Source organism: Trachypithecus francoisi, unplaced genomic scaffold, assembly GCF_009764315.1.
Source record: "Trachypithecus francoisi isolate TF-2019V2 unplaced genomic scaffold, Tfra_2.0 Lachesis_group13, whole genome shotgun sequence".
Lineage (NCBI taxonomy): Eukaryota > Metazoa > Chordata > Mammalia > Primates > Cercopithecidae > Trachypithecus > Trachypithecus francoisi.
In genome coordinates, this window is record NW_022681458.1 from 16519555 (window position 1) to 16545134 (window position 25580).

Genomic DNA, 25580 nt, shown 5'->3' on the forward strand with positions numbered 1-25580 from the left:
CGTCAGGTGACCCACCTGCCTCGGCCTCCCAAAGTGCTGGGATTACAGGCATGAGCCACTATGCGTGGCCACAAACAATTTTTAAATCAATATTTAGAACACATTTAGGGTGAGTGTTTTTAGAGCTTGACAACTTTCTCATTGAAGATTATTCCATTTAAGATTCAACAGCTCAAGAGTCTGCACATCTAGATCCTTAACCAGAACTTGCTTTTGTATCTTTTCCTTACAAGAGAAAGAAAACCCAGGCTGGGACTTCAAGGCCCCAGAGAGGCAGTGCAGCAGGTTCCTGGGTTCAAATCTTCCCTCAGCTACTTCTTAGCTGTGCAACCTTGGGCAAGTTACTTAGCCTTTCTATGCCCCAGTTTCTTCATCAGTAATCTGGGGCTAGTAATCTCTTCTTCATAGGTTTGTTGCAAGATTAAATTAATTTACATTAAGGGCCAGGTGTGGTGACTCTCACCTGTAATCTCAGCACTTTGGGAGGCCAGCGTGGGCAGATCACCTGAGGTCAGGAGTTCGAGACCAGTCTGACCAACATAGCAAAACCTAGTCTCTACTAAAAATACAAAAAAATTAGCCGGGAGTGATGGGGCACCTGCAGTCCCAGGTACTGGGGAAGCTGAGGCAGGAGGATCTCTTGAACCTGGGAGGTGGAGGTTGCAGTGAGCCTAGATCACACCACTGCACTCCAGCCTGGGCAACAGAGCAAGACTCCATCTCCAAAAAAAAATTTACTTTAAGAATTAGAACAGTTTATGACTGGTACATAGTAGATCCTCAATAGACACTAAAAATTATAACTATAATTGTTAATTATAATTATTATTATAATTATATGAGCAATTGTGGGAAAGCTCTCACTCTTTCTAAAGAATTTGCATGAATAAAGGAAGACTAATTTTCTCAATGTCTTTTTAGTACACTCAGAATTTTCAGTACAGCAAATAATTTTCAGTGAAGTCAAAATTATTTAGATAAAATCTTCTCTTCATGCCCTAGCAGAAAATGTTCAGAAACAAAACGAAATAAAGAGACAAAGGAAAAAAAAAAACTGGCAAGGGGTCAAGTTTTGAGAATTGTTTTCAAGAAGTCATTGTGTTCAGATTGGTGGAGCAGGCTACTGTAAACCGTAAGTAGGAAATGAGAACCCGTTGTGGGTTGATAACATGGATGTCTTTTCAACTAAACAGATTGCTATCAGCCCAACAGTGCCAACTCATGTTCCTTTTTGCCTGGTCATTTCCTTTACTAAGTGTCTGTAAGAGCCGCCCATTTGGGTGTTTCTCAGGATTATAGGTTTTTAGGTCATACAGAAACCCTGGGGAACGCCTGAAAAGGCTAAACACAAGCAGTTACATTATGCACAAGCTGGATGACGTGACCCCACTGCTGCTGTATGGAGCAGAGGCTGATGAACCCGAGCTTGTGTGAGCTTCTCTTGTGGCAAGTCCAGGGGTGGCCAGGAGCACGTGTTAGTCTGGTTAAGAGCTCTGCTCAGAAGTAGCCGCTGCAGCTGAAGGTTTTCGGGTGGGCTGAATGCTGGGCTGCTCCTTCATTCATTTCAGAAGTTAAACAGTGGGCCTTCTACACACGCTGTCTTTGTTATCCTCAGGCAGTTCCTCCATGGATGAGGCACAGGGGCCTCCGGCCATGACTGTCCATCTTCTTGCCAACTCTGGACACGGTTCGCTTCTGCAGAGGACTCTGGACCAGCTCCTGGATTGCATTTGCCCAGAGGTCCGGCTCTTTCAGGTGTCTGAACGGGCTAGTCCTGTGAAATACTGTGAAAAGTCCCATTCCAAGCGGTACCGGTTTCCAGGGATGTCCGTGTTGCTTTTCCTGCACAAAAGCCTGGGAGAGGATCGGCTATTTCGCGTCCTGGACTCTCTCCAGCATTCGCCATGGCAGTGCTACCCCACCCAGGACACTTGGGGAAGGCTGTGTCCCTACCTTTTTGCCAACCAGGAGTTCTACAGCCTGGACAGCCAGATGCCCATCTGGGGGGTGAGGCAGGTGCACTGTGGCTCCGAGATCCTGAGGGTGACACTCTACTGCAGTTTTGATAACTATGAAGATGCCATCAGACTCTATGAGATGATCCTGCAGAGAGAAGCCATCTTGCAAAAGAGCAATTTTTGTTTCTTCGTGCTGTATGCCACCAAGAGCTTTGCTCTGCAGCTCTCCCTGAAGCAGCTGCCCCCGGGAATGTCAGTGGACCCTAAAGAGTCTTCGGTGCTGCAGTTTAAGGTTCGAGAGATCGGCCAGTTAGTGCCTCTGCTACCCAATCCATGCATTCCCATCAGCAGCACCAGGTGGCAGACTCAGGATTATGATGGCAACAAGATTCTGCTTCAGGTATTTCTGTTTCATCTTAGATCTTGTAGAGGCTCATGGAGCTGTGTAATTTTACATCGGAATGGACCTAAGCTAGTGGTTCTCAGACTTGGTTGCACATTAGAGTTCATCAGGGGCTTTTTAAAATTCCCACCCCAGGCCAGTTTGATCCAAATCTCTGGGAGCATCCAGGCCTGGGTAACTTTTTTTACAGCTTCTTGGATGACTCTAATCCGTAACAGGGCTGAGAATCACTGATCTCATAAAATCTCATCTGACAGATAAGAAAGTTCAGATTCCATGAATTTGCAGCTGACACCAGTACTTTATAGTAGAATCAGACAGGATTCTACTATAAAGATCAGAATCTTTACAAAGAATCAGCCTCCTTTCTCAGGCTTGCTGTTTAAATGCCTATCAACTATACCCATATCCTTTGCTTACTCTTTGGGCTCAAGAATGTCATAAGCTCTTCTCATCTGACCAAAGGAAGTTGAAGTCATACTTATGTTTACAGACTTTTTTTTTAATTTTTAATTTTTTTATTTTTTAGAGATGGGAGTCTTCCTCTGTTGCCCAGACTGGAGTGCAGTGGTGCCGTCATAGCTCCCTGAGGTCTCCACCTTCTGGGTTCAAATGATCCTCCTGTCTTAGCCTCCTGATTAGCTGGGACTACAGGCATGTGCAGCCGTATCTGGCTATTTTATTTTATTTCTAGAGATGGGATCTTACTATGTTGGCCGAGCTTGTTTAAGGATGTTAAGTTTGCAGTGCTATTGACTTAATTTTTATTTTTTATTATTATACTTGAAGTTCTGGGGTAAATGTGCACAATGTGCAGGTTTGTTACATAGGTATACATGTGCCATGTTGGTTTGCTGCACCTATCAACTCGTATTGACTTACTTTTTAAGCATCTTGCATCACTGTCAAATTTTACCACATACCAAGTTAGACAGAATGCTTTCTTTAAAAAATCTTGAAACTAAAGCCTTCCTTTGTAACCATCCTTGAAAACCTAACATAGCATGTGTGTATTTAGTCATGATAGCTGCCGTGCATTGCCTTTCATGGTATGTGAGCCTGGGCACTTAGTAGCTGTATGACTGTGGGCCTCAGTTTCTTCATTAGCACAATAAAGGCACCAGAGAATTAGCATCTTCCTCTCTCATTTACAGTAAATGACCTGACACTTATAAAATACATAATTAAGCTAGTGCCAATAACTCAATTTTAGCTATTATTGTTCACATTATGCCCTATACTAAGGATTTGAAATTGATAATTTTATTTAATACTTATAACAACCTACGAAGTTACTATTTTTCCCATGTTGGAGATAAGAAAACTGAACTGTCCAGGGGGTCAGTTATTTGCCCAAGATAGGGAGTATCTATCCACCCTGAAAGTTCATGTGGTCAGCCGCTGCAGTCCAGTGTATGTGTGTAAATGTGCATACAGGGGGATGAATGTGATGTTCACAGCAAAATATCCTGTGGCTTCTGTCCTTAAGAAATGGTCAGAAGCTCCTTAAGGCCTATTGCACAAGGTAATAAGAGACGACAAGATGAGACGTCTTTCCATTTGGTTAATTTTGTTGTCATCACGTTGACTTGTTAATAAAATATGAATCATACTGATTCTACATTCAATGATTTCTAAATTATTCACCTTCTTGTTCACATAAGGTAAATAGGCACTGTTTCTGTTAGTTGCCTATTATAAAACCCCATAATTTCCAAGGCACCTAAAATTTCTTTCAGTTTTAGCGACTCTCTAGTACTTAAAATCAACCTCATTGTCAAACAAAAATTTAATGTGTGTGTATAGCAAGGGACATGATTTTAATCATTACTGTCTTTAAGGCTGACTGACATTTTTGCTTTGGAACCACAGTTTAAACAACTTAGTTACTTTGGAAAGTTGAGTCATATTTGGGGAGGGTAGAAGAGTTTTTTGGATAAAGACAAACTCCATGAGTTGCATGAAGAGAGCCCTCTTGCTCTCTGGATTGTCCCAGGAGCCTGGCCACTTCTCAGGTGTGAGTGGGGCATCAGCCCCTTGCTCTTTTGTTTCTGAGACAGTCTCACTGTGTTGCTCAGGCTGGAGTGCAATGGCGTGATCTCAGCTCACTGCAACCTCTGCCTCCTGGATTCAAGCAAATCTTGTGCCTCAGCTTTCCCGAGTGGCTGGGACTACAGGTGCCTGCCAACATGCCCAGCTAATTTTTGTATTTTTAGTAGAGATGGGATTTCACTATGTTGCCCAGGCTGGTCTCAAACATCTGGCCTCAAGTGACCACCTGCCTCAGCCTCCCAAAGTGCTGAGATTATAGGCATGAGCTACCAAGCCCAGCTGCCTCTCTCTCTTAATAGCCCCCTTATACACCACCTTTGTCCTGACCTCCAAACCTGAGGCACTTCTGCTTCCTCACTCCAAAACATGCTTTGATCTCCTCTTGTTAAGTCAATGAGTCTAAGCTTTTGCAAACAGAGTGGGAGATTGCCTTCTGGAAAATTCTGCTTCTGGTGTCATATAATAAAAGTGCCTAAGGAAAGTGTGCAAAGGCTCGGCCATAATCCAAAGTCAACACACTGTAGCTCCCAGGTAGCTTTTCACTCTTCGAATGGAGTGAATTTTTCAGGATAGTAAATTCCTGGGTGTGTTGGCTCTGGCCTGTAATCCCAGCACTTTGGGAGGCTGAGGCATGTGGATCACTTGAGGCCAGGAGCTTGAGACCAGCCTGGCCAACATGCAAATCCCGCTGTCTACTGAAAATACAAAAACTAGCTGGGCATGACGGTGTGCACCTGTAGTCCCAGCTACAAGGCAGGAGAATTGCTTGAACCAGGGAGGCAGAGGTTGCAGTGAGCCGAGATTGTGCCAGTGGACTCCAGGCTAGATGACAGAGCAAGACTCTGTGTATTAGTTTGTTTCACACTGCTGAGAAAGACATGCCTGAGACTGGGAAATTTACAAAAGAAAGAGGTTTAATTGGACTCACAGTTCCATGTGGCTTGGGAAGCCTTGCAATCATGCAGAAGGCAAGGAGGAACAGTTGCATCTTACACGGATGGTGGCAGACAAAGAGAGAGCTTGTGCAGAAAACTCCCATTTTTTAAAACCATCAGATATTGGGAGACTCATTTACTACGAGTGAATTCATTCACTCATTCACTCATGCCTTAAATAGCACCCAAGCCACCTCTTGAATGCTTTGCTGCTTAGAAATTTCTTCCGCCAGATACCCTAAAATATCTCCCTCAAGTTCAAAGTTCCACAAATCTCCAGGGCAGGGGCAAAATGCTGCCAGTCTCTTTACTAAAACATAACAAGAGTCACCTTTATTCCAGTTCCCAGTAAGCTCCTTATCTCCATCTAAGACCACCTCAGCCTGGACCTTATTGTTCGTATCACTATCAGCTTTTTTGTCAAAGTCATTGAACAAATCTCTAGGAAGTTCCAAACTTTTCCACATTTTCCTGTCTTCTTCTGAGCCCTCCAAACTGTTCCAGCCTCTGCCTGTTACCCAGTTTCAAAGTCGCTTCCACATTTTCAGGTATCTGTTCAGCAATGCCTCACTCTACTGATACCAATTTACTGTATTAGTTTGTTTTCACGCTGCTGATAAAGACATACCCGAGATTGGGCAATTTACAAAAGAAAGAGGTTTAATGGACTCACAGTTCCATGTGGCTGGGGAGGCCTCAAACTCATGGTGGAAGGCAAGGAGGAGCAAGTCACATCTTACATGGATAGTGGTAGGCAAAGAGAGGGCTTGGGCAGAGAACTCCCGTCTTTAAAACCATCAGATCCCATGAGACTCATTCACTATCATGAAAACAACATAGGAAAGACCTGCCCCCATAATTCAGTCACCTCCCACTGGGTTTCTCCCATGACACATGGGAATTGTGGCAGTTACAATTCAAGATGAAATTTGGGTGAGGACACAGCCAAACCATATCACTCTGTTTCAAAAAGAAAAGAAAAGAAAAGAAAATCCAGCCTAAATTTCCTTGGGTCCTGGGGAGAGGGGCTGGGTAGCAAGTCTGACTTCTTTAAGCGAGTAGTCCAGGCCTTACACTGTGTGCTCAGGAACCAGATCCCAGCTCTGCTACCACTGTCTTGGCCCTATCCTCAGACAGGCATCCCCCAGGGTTGCCAGTTTGCTGCCAGCAGCTCTGAGGGCTACATCCTCCACGTGGGCTCCCAGTGCCTTGCCCCACCATGGCCCAACAAAATGTCTGGACTTCAGTTGGAGCAACTTGGATCAGATTCTCTTCTCTAAATCAATTATTACATGCAGGAAAGTGAGATTATATGGATCCATTTAGCCCTGAGGCAAAGGCTCTGCCTTCTACCCCTAGATGCTGTGTGGTGTTCTGTGGGACTCTTAGGGAAGGTTGTGGGTCTCCAGAGAAGATCAGGGCAGAGGAGACAAATATAGAGTGGCCCCAAATGGCTGATGTTCAGCAAAAGTAAGAAAATAATACCTACTAAAGGAAGAACTATAACCACAAACTAACCTCTCTGCAGACCATCCCTCCACATGGCCAGGATGGAGGCATGTGCGCAGGAGATCTGAGTGTGAGGGGAGCTAGGCCGAGGAGGGGGCGGTGAGAAAGCTTTCCTGAGGAGCGATGCCCAGATCTGCCTGAGCTGGATGGCCCAGGAGGAATTAGCCAGTTGGAGAAAGGAGCAAGGGTGTCCCAAACAGGTGACCATGGGTGATGGTGTTGGTATGGTGCTGCTTAGCAGGCCATGCTCAGCAAACTTCCTGAGGTTTCATGTGGCTGGAGTGAAGGGAGGGGGAATCAGGGGAAGGGGATGAGCAGGTGGCCTGAGGCTGGATCAGCGGGAACATGGTTAGCCACTGGAAAGTAAGCGCCGAGAAGGGGGGACCTTTTGGGCTCACTTCTGTGAACCCAGAACCTAAGGTCAGTGTCTGACACATGGTAGGCAAAAACATCCTTCTATGAATGAACCCTGGCTAAGTAGCTTCTATTCTATCCTTGGTGTAATGAGCAGTCACTGATGGATCCTACAAATGGAACTGACATGGATTATTTATGTTATGAGGGTCAAATGAGAGAATGTACATGGAGGTGCTTGGTAAAGTAGAAGCTCCTGGAGACCATGTAACTGTGGTGCAATTGTCATCTGTGCATGTGAGAGGCTGTCGGCTGTCTCTGCCAGCACACCCAGTGAGCAATGCATTTTCCACATGACCTCTTGCCATTGCAGACCGTCTGATGCCTCTTAGAGTCTAGAATGGATGGTTTTGATGAGAGCGATATGAGGGTATCAAATAGATGCTCAGTAAATGAATGTATGAACACATGAGAAGGCAAGTCCATGTTTACTCATTCCTCAGAACTTTGTTGAGTTCCTGCTCTGGGCCAGACACTGTTTTTCCTTTGGCAGTTTTAATTCTGCTGTCTCAGTTCTTAGTGGGTGCAAAATGATAGTGGGTTCAATCCTCCCTTTATTCGTTCAAACAGTCCCTCTGCTTTTCTCCCTGTGCTTTTGCCTCTCGTGGTAGGGACAGTGTCAGCGTGTTCTGAGGGAAGGTAGCATGGGTGATGATGTCCCGCTCTTTTTTAAAACCTCCTGCAACTTAAACTGTGCCCTCAGTCAAATAAGCTATGTTGTCAAATCAACCACATGCAGTATCTCTAGTCAGTTACTGCTGGCTTTCAGCTTTCCACAGCTGAGCCCCATGTCCAAAGTTGCATTTTTTGTACTTTTTACAGATTTTTTTTCAGTTTTTCACATTATGGCTCCTCTTCCCTGATTTATCTGCTGAAGCATTCATCTTCTGGCCCCCCCCCAGCATGGGCAATCCAAGGGGAGAGCCCATGACTTTGGTGTTGGGCTCTGGCAGACTCTGAATTCTAGGTCACTTGGTTAGCATTGATGATCTTCTCATTCTGTTTGGTGTACAGAAGCCAAACTTTATAAATTAAATGATAAACCTCCCTCAAAGTCACTTGAAATGCTCCAGCAAGGTCTATATTTCATGGCCCCGTGGGAGATGTGAAAGCCATGCCCTTGTTAGCCTTTGGGTGGGTGCTCTGTGTGGGATCCCACTGCCCTGGTGGTCTAACGAGGAGCTGGACCCTCCTGCAAGCGCTTGCAGTACCAGGCAGCCTGCAGGAAATGCACTGTAGAGCTGCAGCCACCCACCTGGTGTGTAGGGAAGGAGAAGGTGAAATTGACCGAGGATGTCAAGTAACATGGAGGACATGTGACTTGGGGGATGACCGAATGGGCTGTAGCGAAGTGTAGGGCTGGAGAGCTCAAAGGAGTTTAGAAAATTTTTGGTCCACTGAAAATGGGTGCAGGAGGACACAAAATGGGATTTGAAGAAATCCATTTATTATGGTGTTTAGAGAAGGGGCAGACATACTCATACCTGTAATACATAATTTAGGACCATAATCCTGTTAGCATCAAATAGGACACGTTGGAAGGGGGCTTGGCTGACCTCTTCAGAGGGGACTTCAATTTTCCAGTCAAAGCCGGTGCAGTTTTGAAATAGGGAACTCATAATAGAAATAGGAGGTTAACTTTCATGGGTAGACTTGACTGAATTTGGCAGTAATCGGACACGGAGGGTGAAGAAGAGGAAGTCACGTGATGATGAGTCTGGACACATTGGGCTTGAAGTGCTTGCAGGTCTTTCAGATGAAGAGAATCCATGGTCAGGTGGTCTCTGAGGGCTGGAACTCAGGAGGGGGCATGGGCTAGGGGCACAGGTGGGGTTGGTGGCTAAAGCCCTGGGAAGGATCGACATTACCAAGGAAGAGAGTGTAGAGGGAGAAGAGGTAAAGACAGTGCCTGGAAAATGTGTGCACTTCCAGAGGAGAGGGAAGAAGAACCAGAGCGAGATGCTGAGAAGAAGCAACCAGAAAGCCAGGAGGGTGAGGAGATTGTGGTATCATGGAAGTCAATGTCGCTTGGTGGCTTGCAGTCCCTAAGATGTGGCTTCTCAGGTGTGCTAGAGCAGGTCCTGCAGGTTCTGTCCTGGTCTCCTCACCGGGCCCCCAGTTGCTTGTGTGTTGCCATTGCCCCTTGAGATATTGGCACCTGCTGCAGGCCCTGTGTCCTCCACCAGTAACTGCTACTGCCATCACTCTGGGCTTATGGAACTGTCCCCCAACACTGCTGAGACCAAGCTGTCATTTCAACAAGATCTTGAGGTGGGGAAAAACCCCCCAAAGAATTCTAGTCCAGAAGAATAACTTAGAAGCACCTCTAGATGTCATTATTCTCAGAGCTCCCAGGCAAGCTATGGCCTTGAGGTCCCTCCCAGGTCTCCTCCAAGTCTTCTCTGCCCCCTTCTCCTGGAGGTGCTCCAGACCAAACTCACACGGTGAAGGAGGATGGTTTTCTCTCTTCCTCTCTGAGGTCCTTTCCGGGTCTTCTTTCCTTGATAAGGGTGACTGCTTCCCAAGTTGACTAGATGGGAAAGGTCACACACATCTCGCCTCCCACCCCCATTGTTCGACGTTCAGTAGCAAAACTTTATAAATTAAAAGATAAAACCTCCCTGGAAGGTTAGAATAGGGTGGTGTCCTATTCTTGCGACCTGGGCAGGACAGATCCGTTAACAGCACAAGAGTACAACATCTGTACAATCTGGGGTGTGCCATCTTGACAACACATGTTGGTTGCCGGCTATCCATTCTGGAAGCTTTTCCCGACTTAATCGTATGGATGAGCTGAAACTCATACCTGTGTAGCCTTCTTGCAGTCCTGGGGCCTCACCTCTGGATCCCCTGCAATCAGCACCTCAGCTAGAATCCACACAACTCTCCAAGACAACCATGTGGGAGAAAATCATGTGATTTTGAAAGATTTGGTTTAATACATACGCTCTCAATGGAGACCCATTTCTCAACTAAGACCCATTTCTCTAGATGAATGCATTGTCCTCTCGGACTTACTGTGATGATGAAAATATTCTATATCCGTGCTATTCAATGTGGTGGTCATTCGCCACATGTGGTTACTGAGCATTAGAAATATGGCTGGTGAGAATGATGAACAGAATTCTTAATTTTATTACATTTTAACAATTTAAATGGCCTTATGTGGTTGGTGACTAGTATATTGGACTGCCCCGGCCTAGGTCATTTCTAAGGTCTCCTGCATCTTGAAGCTTCTGTAACTATACTGTGTATAGCCTTACTGGTGACAAAACTTCATCTCTTATCTCGTCTGTCTTTTTTTTTTTTTTTTTGAGACAGAGTCTTGGTCTGTCGCCCAGACTGAAATGCAGTAGTGCAATCTCGGCTCATTGCAACCTCCCTCTCCTGGGCTCAAGCTATCCTCCTGCCTCAGTCTCCAGAGTAGCTGGGACTACAGATGTGTACCATCATGCCCAGCTAATTTTTGTATTTTTTGTAGAGACTGGGTTTTGCCATATTGCCCAGGCTGGCCTCAAACTCCTGAGCTCAAGTGATCCACCAGCCTCACATCCTAAGTGCTGGGATTACAGGTGTGAGCCACCATGCCTGGCCTATCTCATCTTTTTTCTTTGCTTTTTTAGAGAGAGGGTCTGATCCTTCACCCACATTGGAGAATTAGTGGCATGATCATAGCTCACTGCAGCTTTAAACTCTTGGGTTCCAGTGATCTTCTCATTTCAGTCTCCTGAGTAGCTGGAACTATAGGCATGCATTACCATGCCTGGATAATTTTTTTAATGTTTTATAGAGATGGGAGTCTTGCTGTGTTGCCCAGGCTGAACTTGAACTCCTGGCCTCAAGCAGTCTTCCTGCCTTGGCCTCAAAGTACTGTGATAACAGGCATGTGAGCCACCGTGCCAGGCCCAAATCCTCATCTCGTAAGGGTAGAATTCAGTTCAATTTTTGGAAACAGTCAAAAGATATTTAGCATTAATTGTATTGAATATGGTACATAGTTGAGATTTTAATATTATATTTTAAGAGTACAACATATGTTACCTCTCTATACTGAGACAATACTAACTCTGAAACTCAGATTGCTAAAAAAAGTTCCAAAAATATTTAACACAATTATCAATCTTTTAAATGCTGTGTATAGCTTTTCATAATCTACCTAAGGACAACAGATAATCTAATAATATGACATTATATATAACACTTAATGAACATTTATATACCAGCCACTGTGTTGTATTGTTTCATTATAAATATCGCCACTTTAAAGATAGGAAATCGAAGTTTAGAAAGTTTAAACAACTTGCCTATAGTCACCCAGGAAGCAAGGATAAAGTCAGATTTCAAACTCAGGTCTCTCTGTCTCCAAAGTTTAAGCTTTTAACACTTACACAATTTTTGTTTTCTTTTAAAAAGAATGGTTGTTAATATATAGTGTTTTGATTTCCATTACAGTTTTAATGAATATAGCACATAGAATTGATCTTTCAAAACAAGATAATTCAGCCTGTTTTAGATAATCTGCTTCTTTTATTTCTAACATTGTAGCGAAACTTGATACTTTTTCCTCTTACCAAGTTTAATGACAGTTTCTCTGATGGCACTTTCCGTTTCATATTTTAGCAAGATTTTAATAAGAATAACCTACTGGATAAGGTTGCAAACAGCGTTTTTTAAAATTGCAAGATTACCAACAAACGTATCTTCCTTCCTTCCCTCCCTCCCTCCCTTCCTTTCTCTTTCTCTCTCTTTCTATCCTTGTTTCTTTCTTTTTTTTGAGACAGTCTTGCTCTTGTCACCTGGGCTGGAGTGTAGTGGCTTGATCTCGGCTCATTGCAACCTCTGCTTCCCGGGTTCAAGCTATCCTCCTGCCCCGGCCTCCTCCCCAGTAGCTGGGACTACAGGTGTGTGGCACTACGCCCGGCTAATTTTTGTATTTTTAGTAGAGATGGAGTTTCCCCATCTTGGCCAGGCTGGTCTCGAACTCCTGACCTCATGATCCACCCACTTCAGCCTCCCAAAGTGCTAGGGTTACGGGCATGAGCCACCGTACCCTGCCAAGTGTTTCTTTTTCATTAGAGGCTCTTTTCCAGCGTCCAATTAAAAATAAGTTTGTTGACAAGTATCGGGGGAATCTTTCCTCCAACTGATTTAATTGGTAAATGTCTGAGTGGTGTATGTTCATGCCCGCTGGTGGGATTCCTTCCTGTGTGGTTTCTCCTCTCTGTGGACCTTGCTCTCCCGTTTGTTTGCTCACCCAATGAACTCACGGCATTTTCAGTCTCTCTTCTCTGTTACCAGAGGCCCTCGTCATCTCCTTCAAACTCAAACAAGCAGATTTTCCTTGGCTGGATGGCTCTGGTGTCTTGCCTTCTTTCTATGCCTGGCTTCTCAGTTGAGCTGTCTGTTTTTGCCCCCTTCTGCTGCAAACTGATGGTGCTTCTCCCTCTGCCATTCTGCACACTGAGCCTTCCTCTAGCAATTGATGAATCTGCTCTCTGGAGGGCCAGCAGTGCTTGAGGACAAGACATCAGTAGCATTGGTACATGTGGGCCACTCCTGCCTTCTTGAAATCTTCTCCTCTGTGGGCTGCCATAACCCAGTTCTTTTAATTAAGGGGTTTATTTTCTCTGACTATTCCTTTTCTGTGTGTGTGTGTGTGTGTGTGTTCAAAGACTCAATTGTTTCTTCCTCTCTCTAAATCATGTTTTCTCAACCTTGACACTGTTGACATATTTTGGATGAGAGAATTCTTTGTTGTGTGGGGTGTCCGGTGCATTGCAGAATGTTTAGTGGCAGCCCTGATCTCTATCAGTTGGATGCAGTAACACTGGCCCACTCACCCCTGAGTTGTGACAACCAAAAATGTTTCTAGACTTTGCCAAATGTCCCTTGGGAGACAAAAATCACCCCAAATGAGGACCACTGCCCTGCACCAAAGATCTCCCCACTGAGGTGATGAAATAAAAATCACCCTGTGGGTTTGGTTATCACTTTCGTTCAACTTAATCCTGTACTTGAATTTCCTGTCTCTTGAGGTTTTAGCCTCTTTCCTACTCCCTATAAGACCATTTAAACATAATGTCTCATCCCCATCCCAAACTCAATCCAGGCAAAACCAAGTCATCATCTGCAGCCCTCCTCTCCCCACCCCCGACTTCTCCAGCTCCGTTCATTCTTCTCCCATTTGTCCAGATTTTGAAACACCATTTGTTTTTAAAGCCTTGTTTTTTCTCAGAACCCCCACATCCAATCAGTCCCCAGCTGTTCTAATTTTCCTTGGGAGTCATTTCTGCTTCCTGCCTTCCTGTTTTAAGCCCACGTTGCTTCAAATGCAAATTTTTATTACAGCATTAGCTCTTCGCCCTGGCTCCAGGCATTCTGTTTCATCCTGCACAGCGCTATCAAAAGACACTTTTAAATGACTGCCAAATTTATGTTCCTTCTCAGTTCAATAACAAAAGGTGAGAAAATCAAATTAAAACGCCCCCTGCCTGGCTTTAAAGACCTTCACATCAGACCTCTACTAGAATCTCCCTTTGCAGGCCAGTTGTGGTGGCTCACGCCTGTAATCCCAGCACTTTGGGAGGCCGAGGCAGGCGGATCACTTGAGGCCAGCAGTCCGAGACCAGCCTGGCCAACATGGTGAAACCCCATCTCTACCAAAAAATATAAAAATTAGGCTGGGTGTGGTGGCGCCTGCCTGTAATCCCAGCTACATGGGAAGCTGAGGCAGAGAATTCATTGAACTTGGGAGGTGGAGGCTGCAGTAAGCTGAGATTGTGCCATGGCACTCAGGCCTGGGCAACAGAGTGAGACTCTGTCTCAAAAAATAAAATAAAAAAAAAAGATCTGCCTTTGCCACCTCACTTCTTCACCATCCCAGCCTTCTTACCCTCCTCTTCCCTCCAGAGCTCTGGGCTCACTCCCACACCTTTGCTTTCTATATTTTATGTATTGTGGTAAAATATGTGAGACCAAAACGTACCATTTTCACCTTTTAAAAAAATTTAGGAAGCCTTCTTTTAAAAAATTGTGATAAAATACATACAACAATACTTTTACCATCTTAACTATTTCTCAAGGGTACAATTTAGTGGCGTTAAGCACATTCACAATGTTGTGCGACCATCACTACTATCCATTTCCAGAACTTTCTCGTCATCCCAAACAGAAACTCTGTACCCATTAAATCAAACTCACCATTCTCCCCCACCCTTGGTAACCTCAATTCTACTTTCTGTCTCTGAGTTTGCCTATTCTTGGTACCTCATATAAATGAAATCATACAATATTTGTCTCTTTGTGTTTGACTTCACTTACCATGATGTTTTCAAGGTTAATCAGTGCTGTAGCTTTTATTACAGTTTCATTTACTTTTATGGCTGAATACTATTCCATGGTATGTATATCTGTATCCGTGCATTACTTGAGCTACTCCTTAGCCAACGATGCCTTTCATTTAATCTTCAGTTATCCAATTTTAAGGCTCTGATCAAACTCCACTTTCTCTTTGAAACCTCCCATGAAGTTCAAGGGCACATTAATTCCCATTCCTAAGTAGAACATTGCGTACCTAAATATTTGCAACACATAACTGATTATATATTTTCCCTTTCTTGTATTTTATAATGTGGGACTTTATGACTCTCCTTCTCTTTTCACTATTTTATTACACATGTTTCTTTCCAGTAGAGTACTTGGCAGACAGCTGCTTCTGAAATACTTGTTGATTGACTGACTACTTGTTTTCAGGAAATCAGTTTATCTCTTTAAAGAAGGTATATACAGAAACTGGTTTGGCATAAGCAAGTGTGTGCTTCATTCTGTTTTATCAGCAGATATTTAGCTGTATTCGTTTCTATTTTCTTTGTTAGCCATTTAAAATAAAAGAACATAGTGGCTCTGCAAGTAAGTAATTTATTTTCTTCTTCTCTAGCATTTCTTGAGGGCTCTGTGTTTTCATTTCTGAGTCTCTCAGCTGTACACTCTCGGGCTCTGTTAACTCCCTCTTAGTTTCTCTCATTCCCCTCCCATTCTCCAGCCCCACCCACAGCATACCCCCACCCCAAACACACACACTCCCACTTCTACACCCTTGCTCAATACTTTATGTTGCTGTGAAAGAGGCATTGCTCAGGAGGGTCCTGCTATTACAGGAGAGCACGCTGCCATTGGTGGTTTTGGCCAATTGATGAAAATAAGTACCTTTCAAAGGATCAGTTAATTGCAAAAGTCTGGTTTCAACTCTAAAGTGAGCCTGACACTATTTAGAGGTTTCTTATTATCTACCTAAGTTGTTTCCATGAAGTTATTTTTCTCCCCAGTGTTGAAGAAATCCTCTCTTGCTATATCTTCTTGGAATCACTTATAAAAGAAACATTATTTTCCCTTCATGATACGAGTCTGCCCCTTAACAGCTTAATCATTTTTCAGTGATGTCCTTTCTCTTGTTTTTCAAGAGTTTAGAATTATAAATGAGTGACAATCTTTCTGTTAATCACATAATGCTGATGTTCCTTGAACTTGACGAACCTAGCTCTCAATCTGTAACATTTTACAAATATTTCTTAGAAAGATGATCTCTAAATGATCAGAATTCCTACAAATGCATTTCAATTTGTTTTTTTGGCAAGAGCTTAATTCTCCCTGAAGGGATTCATCTCATTCACTCAGCATTATGTTTCTCCTGGAAATTCTTCATTCCAGTGCCAAACATCTGCATTTCTATGTTAATAACGTTACACTCACTTTTGCCCTATGCTTTAAGGATCTTAGACTTCTCTTTAAAAAAAGTGGACATTCTCCTCTCTTAAGAAGATTGCGCAAATGTCTAGCCATAGTAATAAAAATCATTATGAATTTTCTTAAGACTTTATGTCCACCTAATATAGAATAATTTGGGGCCTAGTTTATAGATGCTACATTCTCATTCGTTTCTATGTGCAAAAATTCATATTTTGTTAAGCATTGTTTTATTTATTTATTTATTTATATAACAGATATTTAGTGATAACTTATTGAATGCTAGGCACTGTGGTAGGCACTGGACATACGATAACAAAGAAGGTGTATACGACACTGGACATATGATAACAAAGAAGGTGTATACAACTCTGCTATTCCAGATTGCAAAGTCTATGGGAAGATACACAGGAGTAAATAGCCAAGCACAAAATGGTGGGGCGAGTACTCAAATACGAGAAGTTCAGACTGTGCTGTGAGAGCTAGTAGTAATACTAATGATGATGATAATAACAAATGCACGCATGGCACGGCTATCATTTAATCTTCACAACTCTATGATGTTGGCACTTATTTATCTTCTTTTCCATATAAGGAAACTGAGGGACAGAAATATTAAGTAAGTAGTCTAAAATCCTACTGCTAATAAGTGGCAGAGTGGATATTTAGTGACACCTAAATCATATTTAGTGATATTGAGAAGGCTTCCTTCTCAATGCTGTGTAAGCTTGGAGCTCACAATGAGAGGAAGTTTCAGGAAAAAGGGCTAGAGGAGGCACATCCCACATAGAAGGAATAATATATATAAACCCTGGCATAGGAAAGGGCAAATCATGTTCAATTTCAGCATGTGGAGGCTGAAAGGGAGAAAGTGGTGAATTACCAGTGTGGTTGGTGTAAGAAGAGGCAGACAGTAAAGGGTGAGGCAGGCCGCATCCAAGGGCTTAGATTTTATCTTCAGAAGAGTAGGGAGTCATTGAAGCAGGATGACGGTGTGATCCAATCCTCTGGTAGGGGAGCTGAGAATGGATTTGTGGGAGGTGACAGCATTTGTGGGGACTTCCACTGGATGGCCACTGCTGTAATTCAGACAAGAGGTGATGACGGCTTGCTCCAGGGTGAATGACAGTGGGAGCAGAGAGAGTGAGTGGAATGTCAGCGATCTATAAGAGGAAGTGTCCATGGAGATGGGTGGCTGGTTGTACCCGGGATATGGAGAAAGGTGACCCATGCTCTTTCTTGGGTCATGTGGGAGCTAATGGTGCCATCTTTTAAGATAGGGAAAAGAGAAAGCAGAACAGACTTGGTGTGAGAGGGAGATGAGTTCATAGTGTAGATGATTTGGGGCATGTTTTGTTTGAGGGATGGGTGGCTGGAAGGCAGTTGGATAGATAGGTATGCAGCTTAAGAGACAGATGAAGCTTACGGGACAGATCTGAGGTGTAGTTACACTTTTGGGAGCCTTCATCATTTAGATGATAACTGAAGGCCTAGATGCCCATGAGATTGCCCTGATGCCCATGAGATTGCCCTGGGGCAGGTAAAGTGAGAAGAAAAGAGGAACCAGGCCAGTTCTGAAGAACGGCAACATTAAATGAACCAACAAGGGAAGAGGCTCCCATAATGGAAACGGAGAAGGGATGGAGGGAAAGGCAGGAGAAAATCCAGTGGAATTTGTTGGCAAAGAAGCTGAAGAAAAAGACTTCAGGACGAAGAGTACAGACTTCAATGTCAAGTTCTACCAAGAACTCAAGAAAAATGAAGGACAAGTGGGCTGATTGTAGATGATCTTGGTAAGAGCGATTTCAATGGAGTGGTAGGAGGGAATTACCAGCATGGTGTAAGAAGAGTCAGACAGTAAAGGGTGAGGCAGGCCACATCCGAGAGCTTGGATTTTATCTTGTCAGTGGCATGAGTAGAGAAAATAAGGGGAGGTTTGTAGAAAAACATGACTGTACACAAATTTCCTATAGAGGTTTGACAGTGAAGGGGCAGAGAGAGAAACCTGGAGGGAAAGAGAGGGTGGAAAGAATGTGTTTTTCAAGACAGGAGACTTGAACAAGTTTAATTGCTGTTGGAAAGGAATAGGCAGAGAGAGAGAGAAAGAGGAGAGGGAGAGAGATTAAACATCCAAGATAAGAAAGTGGGAAAAATGAATAATTGATAAGTCAGGGTCACCAAGAAGGTGGGAGGTGATGGGAATCTTGGCCCAGGGACCGGTCACTTTCACCTAGTGAGAACCGTGAAGCTGCAGGGAAGTTTCGCGGTAGCAACGAGAGTGTTGCAAACTGGTGACAGCGTCTGCTTTCTTGGTAATCTAGATGGTGAGACCACCTGATGAGAGAGAGCGGGGGCGATGGTGCCGCTGAAGGTTTCAGGACAGTTCTGAAGGTTTTAACAGCTGCTGGTTGAATGGAGAGAGGTGATGAAAGAAGCAGGCAGACTGGCAGATAGCCTGGGAGAGGCTGGAAACCACGCCATTATGGGGCAACCATTTCACAGACACATGCGTTTCTGTGGCATCCTGAGCACATGTTCAGAAAATGTGGGCAGGTAGATGGATGAAAGGTGGGGAGATTTTGTGGGAGTCTGTGACAGAATGGGAATAGTGAGGGGAGTTGGAGGTATTGGTGAAGAAATGGTTGAAGTGATAGTCTTTGGACTCCGATTGGCTCTGAAAGGCAGTGTGGATGGGTGGGGTTGACAGGGAGAAGCTGGGGATTGGGAGTGTTGATGTTGAAGAGCGGATGTGATGGGGAATTGAGTGCTGGAGCCCGTGGCCTCACAATGCCCGGCTTAAATAGAATCTTTCAAAGATGGGACATTTGCATATGGAGAAGGCCCAGTGGAGGGGCTGTGGGTCTGAGTGACAGAGGGGAATGGAGGGGTGAGCTGGGCTGGCCCAGGAGGGCGCTTCCTGGCTGCCCTGAGATGTCTCAGCACTGGTTGGGGCTTCAGGACCAATTTCATTGTGATCTGACATTGATTTAGGTGGCAAGGGGGAGATTACTCAGGCTTCTCTCCTTGTTCACAGTTGCTAGAGAATGAAATACAAGCCCCAGAGTCAAAGTCATTGATTTCTTTCTCCAGATTGGATCATCTAATATCAACCCTGAACCATTTCTGAGTATGGAAATATCCATGCCAGTTTCCATTTCTAGAAGAAAAAGATGTCATTGGGTCAAATAAAAAGGTACATTATGATACAAGGACAGTGTCAAATGATTCTCCAAGAGGCAATGATGGTACTCGGCCCTTTGAAGGACTGAGGGAGTTGGTTCTCCAGGGGAAGGGAAACCCCAGCTGACATTTCGGAGATAGTATTTTTTTCCTCCTGATTTTGAAAGGATAAGCAAATAGTTTTCATTGGACAGTGAGAATTTGGGGGTGATTTGAGGTTGGGGTGGGGAGAAGGCTTTACTTTTTATTTTACTCATTGGTACAATGAAATTATTTTTATGGTGATAAATTACTACTTTTATAATAAAACTTTTTTAAAAAAAACACAAACATATGAAAAGGAAAGGAAGGGAAGGAGGAAGGAAGGAGAGAAGGAAGAAAGGAAGGGAGGGAGGGTGGGGGTGTGGAATTAGAGCAAAGGGAAATGTAGAGAGAGATAGCTAAATGAAATTAGGCAAAGAATTTTTCAGAAATGTGGAGGAGAAGGTCGGCTGTATGTGATAAGAAACAGACTCACAGTGACCGCAAGGTAACTGACTACTCGAAGCCTAGCTTTTCTGGCTCCACGGCAGTGGTTTCCAAACTTTGTTGTACATTAGAATTACCTGGGGAGATTTATCAACTGTGATAGCCAGGTGTACTCTGAACTGATGAAATCAGGAGGTCGTGGGCTGGGAGCAGGTATCATTGTTTTTTAATGATCCTAGGACGTTCCCTTGTGCAGCCAAGTTTGGGAACAGAAATTTCTCCTATGGGTTTGCATAAGGTCACGTCCCGCAGTGCAGTGGGCATCCCTTCAACAGTGTCGCCCCCTAGAGAGAGTTTCTGATGCTGGCGGAAGCTCTCTTCAACACACCCTGGGGCACCACACTCAGCTGTGGTTCAGTACAAACACATCTGGGATGGGGGTTTCAGGTGTGTGTGGCTCTCTAGTGAAGTGGCTTGGCCCAGGGGTTGAATTTAGATATTCTAGAATCGTGGTTTTCAAGCTGGTTCTGGGAAGCCCTGGGAAACTAGAGAGGGGGTCCAGTAGGCAGAGGCTACCCTCTGCACTTCAACCAGGGCTGCTCTAATTGGATTGTTTCATATTTTGGACTTCCAGATAAGACATTGTTTGGAAAAATACTTCTTAAGATAGAGAGATGACTTACTCCTGTAATCCCAGCATTTTGGGAGGCCAAGGCAGGTGGATCACTTGAGGTTGGGAGTTTGAGACTAGCCTGACCAACATGGAGAAACCTCATCTCTACTAAAAATACAAAATGTAGCTGGGCGTGGTGGAGCAAGTCTGTAATCCTGGCTACTCAGGAGGCTGAGGCAGGAGAATCACTTGAACCTGGGAGGCGGAGGTTTCAGTGAGCCAAGATTGTGCCATTGCACTCCAGTGAAACTCTGTCTCAAAAAAAACATGTGTGTGTGTGTGTGTGTGTGTGTGTGTGCGCGCATATAAAAGAGAGAGAGAGAGAGAGACAGAGAATCATTGATCTAGAATAGGGCTTGGTCAACTGTGGCCCGGGAACTAAAAATAGTTTTCTGTTTTCACATGATTGGAAAAAAAATTCATGACACATAAAAAGATATGAGATTCAAATTTCAGGGTTCATACATAGAGTTTTACTGAACACAGCCATTCATTTATATATTGTCTATGGCTGCTCTGCGGCAGAGTTGGGTAGTTGGGATAAAGACCATATGGCCAGCAAATCCTCAGATATTTACTGTCTGGCTCCTCGCCGAAAGTATTTGCCAACTTCTATTCTAAAAGAATCAATGGAAGTCCTTGTTTTTTTGTGTTTGTTTTTGCAGTTTGGTAATAGGCATCTCATAATTTCTATCAGAAAATTGAGAGAATGTACATGTGCGTCACCTGTACAACAAATATGCTCTGTGTGTGTGTGTGTGTGTGTGTGTGTGTGTGAGAGAGAGAGAGGGAGAGAGAGAGAATTTACTCATTTCTAGACCTGTTTTCTCACTGCCCTGATTTCTGCCTTCTTGCCTTGTAAGATAAATATGTATCATTATTTTTTCTCCCTTGAAATAGACTTTATTTTTTTTATAGCAGTGGTAGGTTCACAGCAGAATTAAGCAGAAATAACAGAGAGTTCCCATATACCACCTTCCCCACCGAAAGAGCCTCCTTTCCTGTCAGCATCCCTTATCAGAGTGGTACATGTGTTACAACTGAGAAAACTACATCACCGTCACCCAAAGCCCATAGGGTACATTAGGGTTCATTCTCGGTGTCGTACATTCTGTGGGTTTGGACAAATGTATAAGGATGTGCATCCACCATTACAGTATCATGCAGAGTAGTTTCACTGCCCTGAAGTCCTCCATGCCCCACCTACTCAACCCTCCCTCTCCCCACCCCTGGTTGATCTTTTTACTGTCTTCATAGTTTTGCCTTTTCCAAAGTGTCGTATAGTTGACATCATATAGTCTCTCTCTGTCACCCAGGCTGGAGTGCAGTGGTGCAGTCATAACTCAATTTAACCTTGAACTCCTGGGCTCGAGGGATCCTCCTTGTTCTGCCTTCTGAATAGCTGGGACTATAAGTATGCACCACACGTCTGGCTAATGTTTTTATTTTTTGCTAGTTGTCCAAGCTGGTCTTGAATTCCTGGCCTCAAGTAATCCTCCCACCTCAGCTTCCCAAAGGGCTAGGATTCCAGGCATGAGTCCAGATGGGCGTCTTTCAGTTAGTAGTATTTATTTCAAGTTCTTCCGTATCATTCTTCTTGATATTTGATTAAGGGCTGGGCCAGGTAGGGATGGATCCTGGATACCAATTTTCAGGGGCTGTTATTAAAATGGAAAAAATGGACTTTTCCCAGAAATCTTCCTGGGAAGAGTGTTGTGCATGGACTAGGATGCAAGGCTCCCAAGGGTCAAAGTCTTAAGGGGAGGTCAGTGAACTCCATTCTGTGGAGGGAGAATGCAGTCAACTGCAGGGTGAAGGTTTTGCTGAGTGGGGTCTGTAAGTTTGTAAGCAGAGTAGAATTGCTAAGAATTAAAACACCTAAAGTTCCATATAAGATGTGCCCCCTTTTTGTTTTCTCACACAATACCAGGCCTCTAATCTAAATAAATGGTGCCCCAAGAATTTAAAGAACATTGCTGGGAAATTTTTAGCCTGCCTGGAGTGGTCCTATGTCTTAGCATGGCCCAAGATACATATTTTTGTTAGAAGGATCACCAGCTTTGCACGGTTGAATTCTTACTTCAATCCTTATCTTAACTTTAACCACATGTTTTGGTGGCTTTTTAAATTTCTTTTTTTGCATGGTTGCTAATAAATACATCATTTACAACATCCAGTGAGGTCACTAAATGACATCTGTGAATGTCTGCATTGTTTGAACAACTTGCTGTACCAGAAATGTGGTGTTGTCAATTGACCATTTGATTCCCAAAGTCTTATCCTTGTCAAAAACTTAATTTAGGGAGTGTCAGAGAGGGGTATTTGGAACTGGGGCTCATTAGATACCTCATATTTATATTGTACTTATCACTTCTGTTCAATTCAACCAAATTTACTGAAAGTCTGCTATGGACATGGCATGGCAGAGGGTGAATGAGGCATAGTCAGCTCTTGGCACTTAGTTAATGGAAATTATGTTTCGTATGTTCCTCCATTTCTTTTCCCGTAGGTCCAGCTGAATCCAGAACTTGGTGTTAAGAATGGCACCTTGGGAGCTGGCATGCTCCCCCTGGGCTCCGGGCTGACTTCTATCTCTGCAAAGAGGACCTTAGAACCCAGGAGCCAGGGGAACCAGGGCAAGCGGTCCCAGGGGCATTCTCTGGAGCTTCCTGAACCCACTGGGAGCCCCACATCAGACAGCTGTGGTGGCACTTTGTGGAAAAGCCCTGGCCGGTCATTCCAGGCCAGCAACCCATCTATGGGTTCCCACCTACACCTGTCTTCTCATCACCTTGAATCCGGGGCCAGAATGAAGGTCCTCAACCGGGAAAACAGCTTTCAGAAGCTTGAGGCCGAGACGAATGTTGACACTGGGTTCACCATCATAAATTCTGAATCCAGGCAGATTTATTTTGGTGGATTTCCAAGGGATTCGCAGACCAGCCAGCCACCATTCTGCTTGCCAGCCTCTTCCTTGGGAGTGGCTACCTCCAAAAACAACAGTGTCCTTAAGGAAAGAGTCTCTCCTTTGCCACTTGCTGGCCAAAGGGACCTTGGTACTAGGAAGATAATTTCAAAATGTCTCTTTCATCTGCAGGTTCAGGGTGAAGAAAAAGAAGAAGACGAAGAAGAATTCTTTATATAGCATAAAATAAATGTGGTTTTCTAAAACACAAGATCAGATAGAATGTTCTAGAAATGGAGTACTGACCCAGAATCAGCCTGTTAGTTGTTCATCTGAGAGAGTCTGAATGCTCCCCATGCACAATCTGTATTGATTTTGTTTCAAATGTTCAAAGTCTAAAGGTGCTGGGAATGATTGTTTATTTGCAATCACAGTCATAAGAGAACACAGCCAACACACAGGGAAAAAACGGAATGCTTTTGTTCCTTGGAGATGCACTAACCCAGCTGGATGTGTTGAATCCAGCACCTATCAGGATAATTGCATTGTATGCAAATGAATCGGTATGTTATACAACACTAATTAGTGTCTGTAATTTGGTTTTAATTTTTACTTAGGTTGCATAGCTCATCCCCCTGGACAATATGGACTGCTATTTATCCTTCAGTGCTTTTTAATTTTCATGTGACCTCTTTTGGTAACTAGGCCTTGTTCACCACATACCCTCTTATGATTTTGCCTTTGAAGTTGTTTGTATCTGGAATGAGTGAAAATGCAAAGAGTTTTGAAAATTATAAACAGTTAATTTTGTTTTCCTGTTTAATGAGCCAAAATACTGGAAGCCAGAAAATCAGGTTAAAAATGAATGCTAGGCTCTAGGGTTTTCTTGCTCATCTGCTTCTCATTTGTTTCTGCACTATGTCAAAGAGGACAGTGGTTCTTGCTACAAACCAAAGAGGAACGTTGAGCACAGTGGGAAAATTGGACTGGTTAATCTGGTCACTGGAGCAGGACTTGGGTTCTTCTGGCCACATTTTGACTCCCAGATTCCTTTACAAAACACACTCATTCATTCATTTATATATGTTCATCCAATAAACATTTTTTGAATACCTATATTGGAATAAGACATGGTGTATATGGTATATTTACATTCTGGGGCCATGAAACCCAAAAAAGTATTTATGGTTTCACCACTATAATAAATTCATTCTACCAACTCTTAAAAAGATATTGAATTCCAAATACCTTCCTCCAAAAACTTTTTCCACAGTCGAGGCCCACACTTGCCACATAATGGTGTAATAAGCATTTGCAACCTGCAGATGGAGACTGGGCATATTGTGAATTCAATCATAATTGCAATGGACAAATTCTCAGTTGCCCATATGCAGAATTTTTTGGTTATGTCTGTACACACATTTTTAAAAAAACCTGAGGCCTGTGTTTCAGTTCATTTATAAGGTTATTCAATTCCATGAACTTCACTTTCAGGACAGAAGTTACATAAGAGTATAAATGTTGATTTAGCTGGATCTTTTGGAGACTTGGAGACTAACTACACCTAACTGGAGACGGAGATGAGTTCAGCCCTAAAGTCAAATCTTACAAAAGTGAGACTAGGCTGATTTTGGGTGCTCTTCTCAGCAAAAGGGATAGAAACGGAGGAGAGTTGTAAATAGACAAAGACAGGACTCCTCAGTTGATATTTTTTGTCCTTAAAACATCAACATATTCTCATTCCCATTTTCTCTCTCTCTCCCCTAGACTACAGTTTGATTTTAGAAAATGGGATGAAGAGTTTAACTTTGGTATGGCTTTCTATAATAAGAGTTTAAAAAAAAAAAAAGGAAGTTGCACTACTCAACTTTGAATAAGCACAGCAGGAAGAAGTTTTTGAAATTTACTTCCCACTTTTTTTGATGTTATCTAAATTTTCTTAATATAATACCTGAAAATTATAAAGAATATTGAGAAATGTGAATCAGGCACTTTACAAAATTGACTTGTAAAATAATCTACCCTTAAAATGTCATCTATTCTATCCTACTTGTATTATTCAGGCTTCCCTAGAGGAACACAACTAATAGGATAGATGTATATATGAAAAGGAGTTTATGAAGGAGAATTGACTCATACAATCACAAGGTGAAGTCCCACAATAGGCTGTCTGCAAGCTTAGGAGCAAGGAAGCCAGTCCAAGTCTCAAAACCTCAAAAGTAAGGAAGCCGACAGAGCTTCTGTGGCCTGTGGCCCTTGGTCTGTGGCCGAAGGCCCTAGAACCCCTGGTGAATCACTGGTGTAAGTCTAAGACTCCAAAGCTGAAGAACTTGGAGTCTGA

The 25580-nt window shown here is 43.5% G+C and overlaps 1 protein-coding gene across 1 annotated transcript; it reads left to right on the forward strand.

The window, feature by feature from the left end:
• Positions 1 to 1289: 1289 nt before the first annotated feature.
• FAM124B (family with sequence similarity 124 member B) lies at positions 1290 to 24355 on the forward strand. Its single transcript, XM_033230051.1, has 2 exons — positions 1290 to 2358; positions 22844 to 24355. The coding sequence occupies exons 1-2, from the start codon at positions 1627 to 1629 to the stop codon at positions 23477 to 23479; spliced, it is 1368 nt and encodes a 455-aa protein (XP_033085942.1). The 5' UTR covers positions 1290 to 1626; the 3' UTR covers positions 23480 to 24355.
• The last annotated feature ends 1225 nt before the right edge of the window (positions 24356 to 25580 follow it).